The 21,002-nt window shown below is 33.8% G+C and overlaps 1 protein-coding gene across 2 annotated transcripts in view; it reads left to right on the top strand.

Annotated features, from left to right (window-relative positions):
- Positions 1 to 21,002, top strand: part of LOC149805436 (eIF-2-alpha kinase GCN2-like) — a 205,557-nt gene that overhangs the window by 36,785 nt on the left and 147,770 nt on the right. For both annotated transcript variants that reach the window (XR_016419665.1, XM_089950017.1), the window contains exons 8-13: positions 2,014 to 2,177; positions 5,884 to 5,994; positions 9,599 to 9,751; positions 13,226 to 13,290; positions 15,590 to 15,701; positions 20,719 to 20,819. Coding sequence is in view for 1 of the 2 variants with exons in the window: in XM_089950017.1 (XP_089806143.1) it covers positions 2,014 to 2,177; positions 5,884 to 5,994; positions 9,599 to 9,751; positions 13,226 to 13,290; positions 15,590 to 15,701; positions 20,719 to 20,819 (706 nt within the window). In the remaining variant the exon portion in view is untranslated. The remainder of the gene's footprint in view (positions 1 to 2,013; positions 2,178 to 5,883; positions 5,995 to 9,598; positions 9,752 to 13,225; positions 13,291 to 15,589; positions 15,702 to 20,718; positions 20,820 to 21,002) is intronic.

Genomic DNA, 21,002 nt, shown 5'->3' with positions numbered 1-21,002 from the left:
TACCATTGAGGTTCGTTGTTACAATCAAAATGATGAGGTGTTGAAATACCCACAGGTACTTAGTCATTTGTATGGTAAAACCCAAGGAACGAGACGAGATCAAAATTTACAAATTACTTTATTTGATATATCTATGGTAAAAATCTTAAGAGGCACTGTTCCATGACAATGAAAGATTATACACATACACAAGCACACAAACATATATGTTATAAATGAATTACATAAAAGCATAAGATATAAAATGAAATATATAGAAATGTAAAACATGTTTGGTTCAACAGTTTGAACAGTTTTCAGAATTATATATGTAAAAAACTGAGTGACAAGCTGACAAATGAGCAAAGAAATGAAATTTTTGTAAATTTTTTATAGTTTTGGAAAACTTTTATGAAAATGTTACCTTTAAAATTCTTAATAGGATATGTGTAGTGATATTGCCTGGATTACCTATATTTCTCTCTTGTATTATGTATTTATTCAGATAACTGCTACTTGATTATACATTATAAAATAAGTGCTTCACTATAGTTATTAATTTTAGAAATTGATAGAGCATTATATAGTACATCATGCAGAAGTAATTCTTTGTGTTGTCCACATTAAAAACTGTTTTACTGCTTTTTTATAAATATATGTTGCAGATTTTGCCTCCAAGTTTTATCAAAATCAGATCAGAAGTATAATCACAGGAGCTTTAAGTCAGATGACATGTTATCTTAATATTAATGGGTCTTACTCATTATTATATAATTTCTGGAGTTGTAACAGGCTCAGCCAGTCACATGACATGTCATCTTGTTAATTTTTATGGGTTTTACTCATTATTATATAATATTTGGAGTGGTAACAAGCTCAGAGTCAGATATGTTATCTTAATATTAATGGATCTTACTCATTATTATGTAATCTCTGGAGTTGTTGTTGTTGTTGTAGGGTTTAACACCATTTTTCAGCACACGATAGGCTATACATGGCGGCCAGTATTAATGGTGGAGGAAGAACCTGGGAAAACCCCGGAAAGAACCACCAATCCATGAGAAGCTACTGGCAGGCTTTCTCACATACCCACATTAGCCGAATCTGAGACTTGAACCCACGCAGACAGAGGTGAGATGGCAGTGATCCGTAACGGAGAGCACTTTAGACCACTCGGCCACTCAGGGCCCCCTCTGGAGTGGTAACAAGCTCAGAGTCACATAACAGGTCATCTTGTTAATGTGCATAGGTCTCACTCATTATTGAGGTCATCTGATGTCTTGGTGATAAAAAGCCTATTAACTAGGTTTATTAAAAGTGCCCTTGAAGAAAATGCATCATAATCGTAAGGAAAGCAAGAAAGAAGGTGCACTATGGAATTTTCCATTTTTGTTTTTCAATCATTAGACTTTAATCTCACCCTTAAACCTAGTAGTGCTTTTTTTATAAATTATATTGTTGTCTCAGATTTTATTTATCTTTTCAATGTCATAAATATTTGATTTAATGCTGAGTTTAAATTGTTTGATTAATACAACATTAAAATGCATTATACTAGAGGTTAGCAGTAGTTTGAAAGAAAAACTTGGCGAGCAAAATGGTAAGCCTTGAAATTTCATTTGCCAGATTAGTTGTTTTTATTGAAATGAATTTATCCATGAGATATCTTAAGTAAAAATACACAATTTATCAGTAAGTTATATTAAGTAATAATATAAAAAATTTCAATATCTTAAGTAATAATATACAATTTATCAATATCTTAAGTAATAATATACAATTTATCAATATATCTTAAGTAATAATATACAATTTATCAATAAGATATCTTTAATATACAATTTATCAATAAGATATCTTAAATAATAATATACAGTTTGTCAATATCTTAAGTAATAATATACAATTTATCAATAAGATATCTTAAGTAATAATATACAATTTATCAATAAGATATCTTAAGTAATAATATACAATGTTTCAGCTAATCTGCTTCAGTGACATTAGGCTTTGTACATTTTTCGTTTTCAACAGGACACAGTGATAGTGGCAGCACTCTCTATGTGGGAATAGAAAAAAAGACGGGAGATCCCGTTATTATTGCAGAATGGGTCCTGAAATGGCGATCTCCAGCTCGGAAAAACATCATGCATATTGATAATGAGTTGGACAAGGAGGCACAGACTTATATCAAACAGGTAGCAGGATTAGACTAAATATAGGGCTTTTTGTCTTTGTTATTTCCAACAAAATTCCATATTCTAGAAACCAGAGAACAAAACATGCATTGGAACCTCATGGTCTCCCCAGAAATGTTTGTGACATGATTTGTTGCTAAATGGTGTGAAGATGTAGATTCAGGAAATTTTTACATCCCACCAATGAAGAGTTGCAAAGTTTCATAGTTTAATGTTGTTCATCCAGGTGGTAAGGTGGGTATACTTACATTTAAGGAGTCAGTAACTCCATGGTAAAAGTCAGTCTGGCAAAATATAGATTTTTCCTATACATTTTATTTTTAGATGATAAAAGGGGTGACAGTTGTCATTTTCATAGGTTTTTTTCATCCTATAAGCTACTAGCCAAACAGAATTTAAGAGATTTGTCCTCAGCTTGTTTCAGAGCAGAAGAGCTTATACCACGGCCTTTTGTCCATCCATCCTTGGTCCATTTTGCATTGCCCTTTGTCTGTTAGCATGTTTGTTTTCAGTACTTCTCCTAAACTACTATGCAGATTAGCATAAAGTTTTGCAGACACTTTCATCTGTATGTCTGGTTGGTCCTAAATGAAAATGGTGCTCCTTGAACAGCCATTATATAGACCTCAGCATCCATCATATAAATTTTATTACTATTGCTGAAAGATTTATTATGATGTCTAGTTGGTCCAAAATGAAAATGATACTGATCTGATTGATATACCGATATGCAGCCATGGTGGCCATCTTGAAAATCTTCATACCACTAATCCTTCTGAATAGTTGGTTCTATTGACATGGGGGTTTCTTCTTGATGTGTAGTGCGTCTGAAATGAAAATGGTACTCCTCAGACAGCCATTATGGCTGTCATGCTGGCCATCTTGACTTGTTCGTTATTGCTTCTGTTGCTGAATGGATAGTTGTATCCACATGGGATTGTCAGTAAAAGACTTAAAATGTATAGTTGACCCTTTAAGGTAATAGCACAGTATGACACCTAACATGGCTGTCATGCTGGTTATCTTGAGAATCTTATTGCCACATTGGTCCTAAACGAAAAAATTTCAAGTTGGATCTGACCTCGGATATTTAAAGTATGGTTATTATTGTGGTAATGTTTGAAATCTCACACTTAAATGGAACTAAAAGATAGAATTGGTACACAACTTTCAATTGATAAAAAAATTATTTAATTTGTATTTATTTATTAAAGTACTGCCTTCACTTGGTGTAAGTGACATTTTCATTGATGGAAATTTCCTTACATATCATTAATTGTGGTGTACTAGGAATGTCATTTGTAAAGAAAATGTAAAAAATTGTACGGCTTATTTTAAAATTTCATGTTTCATAGTGTTGATTAAAATTTCCAGGTCCAATCTACCGTTATCGACGATAAAACGAGCAATACATCAGAGTTTCTGTTACCAATTTTGATCGCGATTTTCTTCATTGCATGTATTGTGGCACTAGCATTGGGTTTTCACTAAAAACACTTCTTGCAGCATTTAATTGATTTTGAATGAATATGGTACAGATCTGACCACCATCATATTTGTAATTTTATGAAGGAATTTTAAAAACCAGACCTAATATTTTTAGATAAAAGGTTGTTGCTTGTATTTTTGTATTTTATTTAGTTTATTAACAGAGTGATGGTACATTTACATTGGAATTTAAACCAGAATTTAGTTGCATTCCTGTGAATAGTTGATAGTCATCACTCTAGTTTGGACTTTGAAGTCAAAGGTCTTGACATGGGTTCGTAGTTGTACTAGTTTGTAACCAGAATAACTGAAATAAATATGAATGGATTTTTATCATTTAACCCATTTTGTTGATAAGGCTGGGACAGAAATGACACTTCTTCAGTACCCCCTCCCAACTAATACTGATAGATTTATCCAAACTTAACATATGATTATAACTTGACATTGTCAGGGATGAGTTAAATGACATTGACATTGTCTGGGATGAGTTTAAAGACATTGAAATTGCCTGTGATGAATTTAATGACATTGATATTGGCTGGGATGAGTTTAATGACATTGACATTGTCTGGGATGAGTTTAATGTTATTGTTATTGTCTGGGATGACTTTAATGATCTTCATTGATGTTCAAGATAAAATACCATGATTAAGAATTTGTTCTGCTCTTTAATACAGGCATCTTTTTTTAATCTCAAACATAGGACAGTAGTTTTGTTACTAAATTTTTTTATTTTTAAATTTCTGGCCTAGTGTCCAGATAATGTGACTGGGTTGGACATCATGCTACATGTCTGCAGCATGATGCCCCAGTGCTAGATATCACTATAAACTGCCACACTGCAGACATCATAGTGATATGACTGAAAAATTGTTAAAGCTACATTAAAAATCACAAATCACATCACATCACACTCAAGAATATCAGTACTCAGCAGCAGTTAAAATAGAAAATTGGACTTTTCTTGGATTTCTAGAAATTCTTTTCATCCAGTAGCATCAGTCTGTTTAAGAAACTCTTGTTTATTAATTTTATATTGCTTTAATGAGTTATGTTTGCCACATTGTTTTCATAATAAGTATTGTATGACATAATAAGTATTGTATGACATAACAAGTATTGTATGACATACTAAATATTGTATGACATAATAAGTATTGTATGACATAAAACTGAATATAGGATAATTTTGTTGCCGAATAACGCTGAACATGGTAATTGTACACACAGTCATCTTTTTAGCATAATATACCATACTTGTCAATAGAACTATGCAATATTTTAATTAATAATAGTGTTACATCTCACAAATCAAATGTTTGGAAGTTTGAAGACTGAATGAGGCTAGGGCTTCTTTCATTTTCATGTCAGAGTGAAACATTATATTTTGTAATATGAATGACAATTGCTATCCATTGACTGTCCAAAAACTGTCCTGGGTTATAAATATGTGGTTATAAATATGTACATGTCCATGTTATTTCATCTCGTATAAGAAATAAAAGATGTTTGAAAATGAATGTGCACTGACATGGTAATCATTCTCCAACTTTCATTTTATGGCAATGTTTTGCTATCACAAATTCATAGGAGAAATAAACTTTGAAATTGGGTCTCAGAATCAAAGATAGAATAGAGAATGTCTTAGGATATTCATTATTTTCTTTACTTCTACAGGGGTTTTATTTTGATAAATTTTTTCATCCTAAATTTGCAAAATTTTGTCAAGCCTGTCTTGGTTGAAGCTCAACATAGTGGCAGTTTTGGTATCCATGTTTGTCTGTCTGTCTGTCACAAATTATTGTTAAAGTTTTTGTCCTTCTGTTTCATATGTCTTAAATACAAAAAATATGGTTTATTAACTTTTTTTGTTGCTTTTTTAACTTTTACCATTTTCAGTTCTAGATGAAGTCACAGTGTAATTATTTTCATTTGAAAACATTTGTGCTTTCCAATCTGACCACATTGTTATTTGTGTTTTTTTGTTTACTTGTTGAAGTTAAAATGAAAGAATTCAAGTGGTACAAATTTAAACACATTTCTATGTTCATTTTTGCACAACTCACGGTGACTAGTATCTTCATCTACATTAGTAGCTGTAGTCTTTTTTTTATACATGCTTTTACTTGTACAGTAATGAATTTATACTTCACAATTCTGCTTAGTTTTATTATGTGCTTTTTGTTAATATGTGAAATGGTTTTAAACCTGTCAGATTCAGAGCATAGAACAAGAGCTGATGTCGTTGGTGCATCTTTCTCATCATAACCTTATCCAGTATCTTGCCATGAAGTATGATCAGGAACCAGGAAAAATAACGCTTTATGTAAGTATACAGTTAGAACTTAAAACAAAGAAAATTTGTATTCTGTATTATTCAGAGACTACATTAAAGCAATTTTTTTTCTTCTTGTAAGTTCTAAATTTTGACAGCAATCATGTGTTTGGTTGTAATTTGACATCTGGGAGTAAAATATATTGATATCACTGGAAATTATCTTGTTCCTTGTTAATTTGCTTTGGGATAACTAAAGAACCCACTTACATGGTAAACTATATGGATTCCATTTGGTTAAAAGTTGACAACAGATCTAAAGAAATAGTTGATGACAAATTGCTTAGCACAAGTCCAGAGACACTGGAAATCCAGTTCTTACACATTTTAAATGTTAAAAGGTCCAGTTTAGAATAAAAAGAAATATAGAAGCTTCTCAGTATTTTTAAGACGGATACTGACACTGATTAGTCTTGTGTCAAAGCATTCCCAACATTGTGAAATCAAAAGGATAAGAAAAGCAGTTGTAATAACTCCACTTTCTCAGCAGTTAAGCTGCCTTTATCCTGACAACTATTGTGAAATTAATGGTCCTTTTTTGGTCAGATTGCTGTGTGCTATCGACAGAGATGTGTATGACATTTAAAGTCATTATCTAGATGAATTAATCGGTGCCAGTGTATTGTTTGGCTCTGGTGGTTTATGAGTGTAATTGTAGTTACAGTGCTTTAGTTCATTTGTGTTGTGTTTGCCTTAGATGTCTGCATGTGTTCTAATCTTGAAAGAGATAGAACCCCAACTTTACTGATGCACCGATTTGTAAGAAATGCATGTCAACATGATTTTTATTAAAGTCTTTCATCAGTTTATTGACTTAAATGTACTTTTTAAGATCTTCTATCCATTAATGCATAAATCCAATATACAGTCCATTATTCAGTAATGATTGTTGGAACCTACGAAATGTTAACAGAAATATGATTATCCCTGATTATGTCGTAAATGTATTTGGACCTTATCAGTGATAAATTAGAGTCCGCATCAGTGGCCAAATGGTTAGAGCATCCATCAGATGGGGGAAGGTCGGCTTCAGACCATTGCCGAGTCATACTAAAGACTTAAACAGAATGTTACTAGCAGCTGCCTCATTTGGCACTCAGCATTAAGAGGTTAGTGTTCAGACTGGTCGGTCTGTTATCAGGATAAAGTGACTGGGTGGGACATCATGCTGCATGTATGCGGCATGATGCCTGAGTGCTGGACATTACTATAAACTGCCAGACTGCAGATATCTTGGCAATATGACTGAAAAATTGTTAAAGCTATGTTAAAAATCCCAAAACACACAGACACACTCATAAACTAGAGGGAGAGGTGGGTCATGCAGAGATAGACTCAAACCTTAGGGAAAAACATTTCTATTTACAAAAGTTTGCCAAGTTTCAATAAAGCAGCTCATAATGGGAATTTATTTTACCTCTCATTGACCTAGGTTAATTTTTTATGTTTTGTTCATTTCTCATGCATTGGTAATGGTAGAATCCAGAAACTGGTGATGATCTCTTTTGGTAGCATGCTCTTCCAACAAATGATGCTCATCATTACCTACATGTTATCTTTTATTGGCTTTTGGTTAACCGTTTGCATTTATCTCAAGATCACACGTTTTTTGCATCTCACATGCATACAGTCCTTAATAGATTCATGAACACCATTATGACAAAAAAATAATGGTTACCTATATTTCTGGGTGACCTGGATGGCCAAATGGTCTCAAGTGCTCACCTTTATACCAGTTTTTGTGTTTTGATAAAATAGTGTCCAAGAAACTGTGTGTGAAAAAATGAAGAACTGAAAATACAAATGCAACTCAAACGTTAAAATTAGGTAGTCTTCTTGAGGTACACAAACCTATTAATTTTTTTACGAGTGTAGTTGAAGTACACTCCAAGATACTGAGTCTGTAATGAATAAATAACAAAAAAATACAAAAGTAACATAACTAAAAAATTGAGTCATTGTAACATTGATATGGTTTGGTCGAGTTACTCATTTTGAGATACAACTACATACCAGTCTACATGAGTATAGGCTGAAATAGGGGCCCAGGACAATGAATGGATAACTTACAAAAACCCGAGTGTAACCAATAATGGGAATCCAATGTAACATTAATTATGTTAGAAATAAATTCAAACTAAAATGATCTTGACAACCAAGTCAAGGTCCCATTATATGCTCTTATTTTTTTATTATTAAGTTTGAGAACTTAACTTTTAATCAGCATTGTATTGACATGCCGTTATATACATACAAACTATGGAAGGGCATAAAAGACATAAAATAACAAAAAATGAGATTTTTTTTCTCAAATATCAGTGTATAGCTATTGACATGGAATAAGTAATTTAGAAAAACATTAGATTTGCATAAAATAGTGTTGACATGGAAAATATAATTCAGAAAAACATTTGATTGATATAAAATATTGGGTGAAATTCTGTAGCATATATATATCCTCATTCACTGCCTGGGACAAAAACCATGACAGTTCATAAAACATTAACTCCAGCTGGTAGATGCAACAAATTTGGATGAATCCTTTGACTTGTGTTTGTCTTTTGCCATTTGCTTAGCATGCAGACAAATTGCAGTTCTTATGTCAATGTTCTTTCTCCAGTTCAGGGAATGAAGTGATCCCTGTCCGAATTGCCTTTATTTTTGGATCTCTTCTAATGCCACTTAGTGTTTCTGCCATTTTCATACTGGTCATGTACACATAATATTTATATGCTGCAGTACAGTTGTTATTTGTTTCAGTATATTAAGTAACTTTAAGTTTGCATTAGCATCATAAGCAAAATGCTTTCTTTTATTTCCACCACTATTCATTTGAACTATTGCCTTAAATTTCTAGAAAGAATAAACTTAGATAACTTTAGATAGTGGTAGTGTCCTATTTATAGTTTACTGTGTAATTTTTCCTTCCAGCACAAACCCCTATGGAGCCTTTCAGTCTGGTTGCTTTAAAACTTATAATGATGTATTTCTATTTTCGATACCAAAATGTTTCTGTCATAAATACCATCCAAGTAATAATTCCTAAATCTTTTTATTTGTTTTTTTTTCATATCATATTAACACAGAAATAAAGCTAATATGCAATTGCAATGTACTTTAGGTTTTAATGATCACTGATGAGCTGAGGTTTAAACACTTGACTGAGAGATTACTAATATGGTGGTTCTTTTGGAAAATACACATCACGGCTCTAATAGAAGTATGGTTGCATTTTCTGGTGGATGGACATGTATCAAATAGTAGTCAATTACAGTAATGCCTGCTGTTTTTCATTCATTATACTACCTGTAAAGTTAGAAAAAATACTTGTTTGACTTTATATGCCTCATCCTTAGGCATGTGATCTTGTCATCAGCAATTTACAATAACAATGTAAACCAGTAGTGGACAAAAAATAACTTTAAAATTTTCAAGCTTGGCCTGCAGATAAGCTGACCCTTCTTCTTCCAGACTTTTATTGTTTCCTAATTCGGATTATATACGAGTATATATGGTAGGTTGATGCTGAAGAGAATTATTTTTTCTGTTCTGTGTGTTATACACCAATTTGTAATTTTGACTCTTTTTATCGCAGTTATTAATGGAGAACCCTGGAGGCCACTGTTTAGGCATTTATGTGAAAAAGAAGAAACCCATCCTGATAGATGTGCTGCGGTCATACACAGAAGAGATTTTGCTGGGGTTGGAGTACCTACATAACAATGGAGTGGTACACAAAAACCTGCAGGTAACTGGGAAAACAAAGAATACATTTTTGTTTACATTATTTTTTCATGGTACAAAGATTTAGAACACTGGATAAAATTTATTCACTCAAGCAGCATTATTACTCCCCAACACACACTCACACTTTTGCTGTTATCCATACCCCTCATCCATTTATACATATATAGACAAACTGGTGTATAATGACTGCTCAAAGGTCCACAAAGGAGCAGACATTTTTCAGGTGACAGTCGAGTAAGTGGATTTGCAAAATGTGGTAGTTTAGAAAGAGTTAGCGAGTATGAGACAAAGAAAGAAACAGGGTTGTCAGATAGCAATAGGTTGGTAGATAGATTAAGAGTTATATAGATGGACAGATAGAAGATGGGGTTGAAAATTTTTAAAAATCTACTCACCCAGTTAGGTAAGTACTAAAAATGTTACTTGCCAAGAATGAACTTGACAGGGTTTATACGATCTTTGAAGGTCTTTGAGAGTTTGGGAAAAATGAGGTAGCATTTTCAAGGCCTTTGTAAGTTTGGAAAAATCGAGGAGATTACCATGAGGTCTTTAAAAGTCTTTAAAAATTGAAATAAACTCAAAACTTTTAATTTCTTTCCATGATCACAAATAAAATTGTCCATGGTTGTTAGATTCAGATAGTTTGACTATACCAACCCGTTTGTTTGTACCCCCCCACACTGATTTCAATAATGGAAACCTTTAATATGATAAAAGGTGCAAGGAACTTAGTCAATTAATTCATTGATTTATAATTTCTAACATGACTGAGTAGAGTAGCCATAACATCGTCATCATCTGCGCGTTTCATGCTTAACGGAAGTTTTCAATATAATAAACGGACATGCTCGAGATCCATTTCCAGTTCCTGGACAAGTCCATTTTCAGCAAAGGGGTGTGTGCATGACTACAGATGTACCTACATGTTGTCTGCTTCTGATATTTACAATGTCAAATCAAGTGAAAGAAAAGAATGACAACAACAAATGTGCCTTTCACATGGATTTCACAAGCCGTTTAATTTCTATATTCATGTGCAAAGGGATATAATTCCAAACTCTCAATGTTATGGTAATTTAGTGAGTTATCTGGCAGTTACCAAATAGGATGAACTGCGCCATTATGTTGTCTGAGGGAAATAAAGCAGCCCATAGTGTACGCAACATAGCGCCATGTTAGTATGGAAAGTCCATTAAGCATGAAAGGTGCGGGGGATGCCAGTATTAGTGCCATTCTGGTCACAGTCAGGTTATAAATTATAAATCAGTGATTCAGTTGACTTAGTTCTATGCACTTTTTATCAAATTAAATGTTTTTGTTGTGGAAATTGGTAGTGGGCTACAAACAAACAATTATGTATAATCCAACTATAGTTGAGTTTTCCTCGTTTCTTTCTTTTGATGACCCGTTCAGTTTCATTGCTGCTGCAATAACAAACAAGCATTTGTTTGGCCATCCAAAGTTGGGCTTGGCAACAACTTTAATAACACATGCACTCTTCATCAAAGTAAGCTGGCTTCACCCTTAATCACAAATAAAATTGCCTAAGGTTGTTAGATTCGGATGTAGTCGGTTTTCCTGGCTTCTTTCTTTGGATGAATCATTCAATTTGATTGGACAAGTCCATCAGCTTTGGCCAATCAAAATGTTTATTACACTAATTCACGATTTTTTTAAAACAAGACTGTTCAGCCAATTGAATTTTGGTTAGATTGAACAAGTGCTCACTCTATATAGAAAGTGCACAAAAGTAACACGCTTGAGGATTCAAAATTTGTTCAGTCGATTTTGATCTTCAGTTGTGTTTCACCTCATGTTTAAAAAGGCGAGGTCATTGCTCCTTCAACGGTATCTGGCTTGAACAAGAGAAATACAAGGAATGGCTGAAAAATGATGAAAGCATGTAAACAAAATGCCTTTTGTACATTGTGTAAGAAGACGATCAACTTGGCTTTGATGGGAGAAGGTATCTGTTGAGAACTTAAGCAGAGAAAGGTTCAGAGCTCAAAGGCTAATCATTGACACAATGAGAAAAGCAGGTGGACCTTTGGAAATTATCATTAGCAATGAAATGATTACATACGCCTCCTCTGAAAGACATAAGTACCATGCCTATCTGGATAAGAAGAAAGCAGAGGAGGAGCATGAGGAGAAAATCAGAAAGGAAAGAAACAGGGAGTTAGCCATGGATGGAGTGGCAGAACTTAAAGCCAAAAAGCTGCATCTTGAAGCAGACATTGCCAGCCTACAGGCTTCCTCTGTTCAGAAGGCAGAAGAAGCAGAGTTAAAAGGACTCATTGTGCTTGTCACAGAGTCAAATGCTCTTAGGAGATAAGCAGAGGAAAAGATGACAGCGGTGGCTTCTCTTTCCAAAATGATTGAAGAGAAAAAAACACAACTATAATAATGCATTTAAAGCAGTGCTGATATCTGTTAAGAGAAGAATTTATTTTGTATTCAGTCTGATGCATAAGTTACACATTTCTGAAATAACAATGAATGTTAACCTATCTTCCAGATCATTATAAAGCAATTTTAGGAAATTAATTACAGTTTAAATTTCATCATTAAACATTATTGTAGTATTTTTCATTCGTTGTTTTCTCATATAACCTGTATACAAAATGTTAGCGAAAATAGGTCTTGGAAATCTATGTTTGTGGTCTTTGAAAGTTCGGGAAAAGTGTTTGAATTTATCATTCATAGTTCAGTATGAACCCTGCTTGAACAAGATATTATCGAAATATAAAAAAAATTTGATGTTAACTACCACTGATTGTGGTTGTTTTTTTTTGGAAAACTATGATTCTTTTGTTATCACATGTAAGTAATTACAAACTGAGACCAGCCTGCCTCACCTCAGGTCAACGTTGGTATTGAAGAGGTGTGTTTTTATGAGCTTGATGCAAATATTGGACAGCAAATTTCAGGTAGAAAGTATGTACTTTAAGTGAACAAAGTCAGCAATATTCTTGATAGAACATCCCTTCTGTTAAAACATTGAGTACTGTTCAGCCTAAGAATCGGCACTTGCCTAATCAGGTGAGTTATTGGAAAATTCACTTGATCAAAGGAAATTGTCACTCACCACAAGGTAATAGATGCTTTGAACACCTATTATAAATTTTACCTTTCATTATTACCTAACACAATGAAATTTGAAACAATTTAGATCTAACATATTATTTAAAAATCTGGTAATTGTAATGATGTGTTGATGAATTTGAGTCTCCATGCATACACATATATCAATCTCTGATTGATTAAATCAAAAGCATTAAATTTGTCAAAGCATTTTCTAGTACCACTTTCTGTTAATAAATTTATGAAACACAAGAATTCTTATTGTTTTTCCAAAAAGAGTATTATCTGGGTTTATGATTTTTGCACTTGGATGTCTTTGATAGCATCCTGACATACTGAAAGGCCATTACTGACTTATACCTATTCATAAATTCTTTTATGTATGGTTTAGGCCTCAAGTGTCCATGTTGATACCAAAGGAAGGATTAGGATCGGGGACTACAGTATTGATAAACGGTAAGCATCAGCTCTAAATATTTACAGGAGGAACTTGTAAGTTTAAAAAGTTTGCATTGTACAGTAAAACCTGTCTTGAGGAACCACCTCTTCTGCCTACTAAAACTGATTGCTCAAGAGGGGTTTTACCACTTAACAGATCAGTAAAGAATGGCCAGTTTTCAAGGTAAAAATTAAGCTTGGTTTAAGAAGGAAAAATACACACAAATACTGTGCATATATTTTGTTCTTTATTCATAGTTTTTTTTAAAGTATTACATGCATTCATATTAAAAAGATACATAAGCACTAAAAAATAAATTGATCATAAACATCATTTTTATTATTGAAGTTCACCTGTAGTCTGTTGGCATTATGGTATACATGTAGTCAATTGGCATTATGGCATACATGTAGTCTATTGGCATTATGGCACACATATAGTCTATTGGCATTATGGTATACATGTAGTCAATTGGCATTATGGCATACATGTAGAGTATTGGCATTATGTCACACATGTAGTCTATTGGCATTATGGCATACATGTAGAGTATTGGCATTATGGCACACATGTAGTCTATTGGCATTATGGCATACATGTAGATTATTGGCATTATGGCACACATGTAGTATATTGGCATTATGGCATACATGTAGATTATTGGCATTATGGCACACATGTAGTCTATTGGCATTATGGCACACATGTAATGTATTGGCATTATGGCACACATGTAGTGTATTGGCATTATGGTATACATGTAGTCTATTGGCATTATGGCATACGTGTAGAGTATTGGCATTATGGCACACATGTAGTCTATTGGCATTATGGCACACATGTAGTCTATTAGCATTATGGCATACATGTAGTCTATGACGAAATCTCTGACCATGTCATTTTAAGGCTCATGTGGGTTTTAATATCAGTAGTATCAATAAAGCAACATGGAATACAGACCGTTACAATATCTTTAGGATACTCGTGTGAATAAAGCAAGAATAAGAGAAAAAGGCCTCATTCATTCTTGTTATTACTTATTGTGACCCCACAGAGAAATGATTTAAGACATTACCTGTCACACTACAGTGAAAATAAGGTGAGAACTCTTAATATTATTGGCATTATGTTGGTTTTTAAAAAAGCTAAACAATATGAACTTTTGAACTGAATATGTGCATTCATGATTGCTAAGTCATTAAAGATGGAATGGTTAATCCTTATAGAGATTTTGATGACTTTGGCACTACAGTGTTAGTTTGACATGTACATAGTTAGTTTACAGTCCGAGACATACAGCTTTATCATATAAGTCTAATGAAATTGGTATTAACCAGACAAGATTTTTTGTCTCATTTTGTTTTTTTATGTATCTCAGTTCAGACTACTGCTCCAGTGGCCTAGTGGTTAGAGGGTTCACCTCAGAAGCGAGAGGTCGTGGGTTTGAACCCCAGTCTATTCATAGCAAAGATTTACAAAATTGGTACTAACAGCTGCCTTGCTAGGCGCTCAGCATTAAGAGGTTAGTGTTGGGACTGGTTGGCATGGTATCAGGATAATGTGACTGGTTGGGACATCATGCTACATGTCTGCAGCATGATGCCTGAGTGCTAGACATCACTTTAAACTGCCACACTGCAGACATCATAGTGATATGACTGAAAAATTGTTAAAGCTACATTAAAAATCCTAATCACACACACACATCTCAGTTCAGAGAAATCTGCACTCTGCCTTCAGACTGTGCTCAGCAGTTATGGTTACAAAGGATAAAATATAGGTCTGTTTTGTTTATATCTTGTTTTATGTTATGGTCATTCATAGCTGTACTTAACTTTAAAATCATAGTTGTTACTCTTACTTAACAGGCAGTTGTTCATAGCAGTGGATTCATATAGTAAAATTGATTCATGCATGGTGACTGTAGTCATACATTTCAGGTGGTCTCTTATAGCAGAGGTCACAGAAATCAAGTTTTATTGTATATGCAGTGAGACCAAGATACCAAGTATCACTAACTTTTGCCAATCTTTTGTAAGTCATGGGTGCAGATTTATGCGTCAAATTTAGCTTTATTTCTCTTAGATTTTACAGGAAGTTCTAGTATTAAGTAACAAAGATTCGGATTTGTAAGTGATTAAATTGACAAACTCATTCATTCTTATCTATTGTCTTTTCTTTTTAATAGCTGAGAAATGTCCTTTCTCTGTTGATAATGGAATTATTATTGTCAGTACTGCTAACATTTCTCTGTTAAAGGTTTTGGAAAAATCACATAACCTTGATATAGCTGCTAATGTTAACCTTTTTTTTCAGCATATTTGACTTGCATATGTCCATCGAAGAGTCCAAGCCTGGAGTGAAATTTTCCAAAAGGAAACCCCCCACAATAGGACGAGGAGGAAAAAAGGCAGACATATATCAGCTGGTTTGTATGCATTTAGTCTTCTAGCCTGAAACCCATCAAACATTTGCAAGTCAAAATCTTGGCATTAGATTAAGAATTTTGTGTATTTAAAGTCTTATTCACATGCATAAGCTAATGTATGAAAACTTGGTGAATATTTCTTGCAAGAACTGTCAATTCATGCACAGTTTCTCAGGCTCTAACAGTGGCCTCCCTCTTGTACAGCCACCCCTTCTGCACCAGGAAAGTGGCCTTATAAGATGGGGGCCTTTCCAGAAGGGGAGTACATTTTTATTATAGAAGTATATGTAATGTATGTAGTAAGAAAGCTACATGCTTCAAAGCATTTAATATCTTCATTTAATATCTTTGTTTAAAAGTAACATTAATTATTAAATGGTTCTTCTTGTTATTATAAAGGACTTATTTCAACTGAATTAACATTAATAGTTCTTATTCTTGGCGTAAGCGTGATATACAAATGGGTATTGTTGTAATGCACATTGCAAAACCATTCAAAAACTACATTTAAATCTTGGTACATACATAATTCTCTTTCCATTTGCTTCATTTTCCCACTGCTGCTGAATAACCACCTTATGGGTTACAACATTGTTTATTTGAGTCTTTTCAACTTAAAATTATTTTATTCGAGTCTTTTCTACATAAAATTGTTCAGCAAGTCCCCCCTCCCCACCTCACCCTCACTTGATGTCGTCGAGTAGAATAACAGACTTTCTTCTAAAATAATGTCTCGTTTACGTGATGACATGTTAATGTTTGGTAGTGATTATATTTGGATGTTGCTGACTGTATGAGATTTAATTATGCAGACAAAACTTTTGTCTAGTGGACAAAATGCCTTCTTCATAAAGGAAGTGATAATGTGTTGTCACATGATTTTTCGGTCTCTGTCTGATACTCTGTTTTGTTCAAGGTCGAGGTTAATTTCTGTTTGTGTGTGTGTGTTAATGCACAAAGACTATTTTTAGCCTATGCTGACCCTGTTATGATCTTGACAATTACGGCCAGTTGCAATTTTCAAAGAGAAGAACTCTACAGATGTGTGAAGCCCAAAACTCTATCATAACATTGTTAAGCCCATTTCCTGTAACAGTTGGCTTTTATAAACAATGATATAATATTAATCTTACTGTTGCATGTACTTTAGTCAACACTTTCTTCAGTAATGGAAACTTGACATTGGGAGACATGTATCGATGATAAAAATAATCTGATTACTTACCTTACGTCATGATATGAATTAATTATTGTTTCTGGATCATTTGAGAAAAAAAGTGGCTGCTCATGAGGCGAACATTTTCCGTTTTTGTACTAATATGCTGGCCGCTGCTTGCGTTAGAGAGGTGGCTGTTCTTGAGGGGTACTTTTGAACACAAACTCGTAGGTGCCAAGTAATTCTGGCTGTAAGAAGTGGGTGGCCGCTGGTCAGGGGGCCATTCAAAAGGGGGACTACTGTAATTGGGATCCATAACTGCCAGATTTATTTTGTGGGGCCCTGGGTAGCAGAGTGGACTAAAGCGTTTGCCTTTATTGATCACTGCAATCTCACCTCTGCCTCTGTCCTTGTGGATTTGAGTCTTTGACTTGGCCAATATGGGTATGTGAGAAAGATTGCCAATAGCTTCCTGTGGGTGGGTGGTTCATATTGGGGGTTTCCTGGTTTCTTCATCCACCAGTTATACTGGCCATCATGTATAGCTTATCATGCACTGGAAAATGATGTAAAACCCAAAACAACAAAGCAACCAACCTCATTATGTACTGAACTGCTGCATAATATGAAAGCAAAAATAAAATTACATGTAGCTTATGCATTTTTGAATGGGGAGGGATAAGCAGGCAAAAATACCAAACCAATTATAATAATTTTATGTACATAAAATGCATAATTGTCACATAGTGGCAAAATACTTAATTGTCACATTATGGCAGTTATGCACTTGAACTGATTCAGTAATTGCATCTTTAAAAATAATGATATATTGAAGCTTTAAGTGGTTTTCTTAATTCCAAAAATCATCATGCATTGCATTAAGAATGTAATTGTTAAAAAGAGAGCGCCTTGTTTTTGGTGTTCACTTCAAATCTGCTTCAGACCTGGTCTCTGAAAGCCCTTTTATGTCAAAAGTCACTCAAAAAAACGTTGCAATTTTCATCTGTTTCTGAGCTTTAAAATAAATTTTATTACAAGCAAAAGTCATGCTTATTTCTTATTAAGTCTGGATGATGTTACTGGGATCTTGTTCATATTACCTCATTGGAAAATTCCATTAATGTCTGACAATTTTGTTGCACTGAGACATTTAATTCCACGAGTTTTTTATGCAGCAGCAAAAGCAGTGTGTTAATTAGGTTGTGGCATCATTACTATAGATGGATAATCTTACTTATTCATGGTTCTACATATACTGTAGAAGAGCCACTGTTGTGTACTGTAAACTGTGGCAAAGCAATGAATTTGCTACCAAACATAAAATAAGTAACCTACAAGAATGTATTTTAAGAAAATAAAAGGAATATCAAAATACATTATATGTGAACCTAGTGCTCTGTCAGATGTTTCCACATGGAAGTAACATTTGTGATAAATAGGAGATAGAATAATTTGATCATTGGTAATAGAAACTATAAAATAATGAGCAGCCATTCCCTAATAAGTATTAGCAAAATAAATATTGGACACTAAATTTAAATAAATGCAATGCACACCAAATTTGTAAATAAAATGGAGAGAGAGAGAGAGAGATGTATGGCTGTGATATCTTCAAATGTAAATGGACAAATCTAGTCTCAGTTTTTGAAACAAATGTAAAATTAAAGATCAATACATATAGAGGAGGCTTCTGTGATTTCAGCTGCTTGATGTTTGCACAGTTAGGTGTAATCAATGCTATTTTTAGGGCTTGCACTGATTGTGAAATATTCAATAAGAACTGTCATCTTTCTTGAACTTCAGAAATTTTTAAAGACTTTACTTATCAACCTTTCTGAAACCACTTGCTTTCTGGCACTGTTTAGAGGATGCTTTGTAACAGGGTTCATATGGTCTTTGAAGGTCTTTGACAGTTTGGCAAAAATGAGGTAGCATTTTCAAGATCTTGAAAGTTTGGGAAAATCGAGCAGATTACCCTGAGGTCTTTAAAAGTCTGTGAAAATTGAAAGAAACTCAAACATTTTAATTTCTTTCCATAAACACAAATAAAATTGTCAAAGGTTGTTAGATTTGGATGTAGTCGAGTTTTCATGGTTTCTTTCTTTTCATGACCTGTTCAATTTATTTCATCATTAAACAATATTTTAGTATTTTGCATTCATCGTTTTCTCTTGCAACATAACTTGTATACAAAATGTTAGTGAAAATAGGTCTTGGAAATCTCTGTTTGTGGTCTTTGCAAGTTTTGGAAAAGTCTTTGAATTTATCATTCAGAATTCTGTATGAACCCTGTATAATGTATAAGGTACAAATTACCAGATGGTCATTGGGAAAAGCATTGACTCTAGACAGTACTGCAGTATTTGTCAGGTTTCAGTTGTGTGGGACCATGTGATTGGTGGATGAAATGATGTTTCATTTTGTGGCTGGTCAGTTTCATGGTGGCATGCATGTTTGCGATATCATCAGATTATCTCAATGATTGCTAGTCAACATTTGGAGTCAAGAAAAGTTGATTGTGGCCCCTGCCCTCTTCAGTGTGAAGTTCTCTGCCATGCTTACAGATGCCTTCCATAACTGAGACTGGGATGGACATCAGATACTGGACTGATGGCAAGCTTGTCAGTCTGAGGGGACTTCAGACAAAGAGGAAGTTACAGAAAGTGTCTGTGATTTCCTACAAGTTAAAGACTGTCCCTGGAAAGCAGAATCGTCATTATGACTGAATGACGTCTATGAGGCAGAATTGGCAGTACTATTGGATGACAGAATTGTCAAAACTGAATAGCCAACATGCACTATGAGGTGGAATTGCCAATATGACTGAACAGCATAATTGTCCAGGCAGAATTGCCGCTGTTTGAAGTGGAATTGCTAGTATGACACTGACATAACTGTTAAGGTAGATTTGTTGCTGTATTGAGGTTGTCACCATAAATTATGTCTGTAAGTCAAGTGGATTGAGGACAGAATGCCTAAATGACACTGCATGCTGAAAAGGGAACAACTACCTGTTTTTCAGTACATAGGCATTTATTGTGATAACGGTTTCTAAAAAATCATTTGCACCAAAATTTTATAATAGATGGCAGTAAAATAGACCCAGGCACTTGCATTATTCAGGTACATTGAATTCACTATTTTTCATGAGGTATTAGTTTTTTTTTTATAGTTTTACTTGCTGCAGACCATGAATTTCAATACCCATCCAATAATTATTCTTCAGTAAAAATAATAGGGTCCATTCCCAATCCATGAATCAAAGTAGGGACAAAAATGACTTTTTTTAGTAAGCCACAAGAATTTATATAAATGAAAATTTGTGAATTCACAGTATAACTACCAAGATATCTGAATTTACATCCAATAGATCAGGAGGAGACAGATGGATTGACAGACAGATACATGGATGGACATGCAGACTGAAAGAAGTCATCACAATGCCTTGAAACTTAAAAAAAAAAGTGTTGTAATAAAAAGGCTTTTTCGTGTACAGTATTGATAGGTGTCATAATGAAATCTTACCTGAAAAGTGTCCTAGCTGATCCTTGTAAATTATAAAAAACAAAAACTTGACAAAAACATGATGTGATTAGTTCTTATGTGGTAATATCAGTTAGCTTGGCCAGGACTGAGTCTCTGTTTACTCTACAAAGTGTTAATAATAATTAATATACCTTAAAAAGCTTCTTTGTATATTGCATGCTGCAGTTACAATATTGCATACATTTAGAGGGATATCTCCTTGTACATAAACTGCAACTTTTATGTTGCATGCTGCAATCCAATATTGCATATATGTAGAGAGGGATACTTCCTAGCATAGAAACTGTAAATTTCATATACAGATTTTTGTTTTAGGGGTTGCTGCTCCTTTCACTAGCCCAGGGATATGAAACAGAGGAAGTTATACCAGTGATTCCCACAACCTTTCCACCGGCATTCTTCAACTTTCTCAAGAAGTAAGAATACTGAATAAATTGCAGAATTTTCAAAGATATCCTGCCTGTTATTTTGTGACCTACAAAAAAATAAACCATTGGATTCAGACTTTTCTTTTAAAAGAAAAAATTTGAGCTCTGGACACTTAACAAGTTTAACATTCGATTATATTTGAATGCATTTATTTGGTTGGAACAAACTTA

The sequence above is a fragment of the Sinohyriopsis cumingii genome, chromosome 2 (assembly GCF_028554795.1).
Source record: "Sinohyriopsis cumingii isolate HCF-2022 chromosome 2, ASM2855479v2, whole genome shotgun sequence".
Taxonomy (NCBI): domain Eukaryota; kingdom Metazoa; phylum Mollusca; class Bivalvia; order Unionida; family Unionidae; genus Sinohyriopsis; species Sinohyriopsis cumingii.
This window is presented reverse-complemented; position numbering and strand designations above follow the sequence as displayed.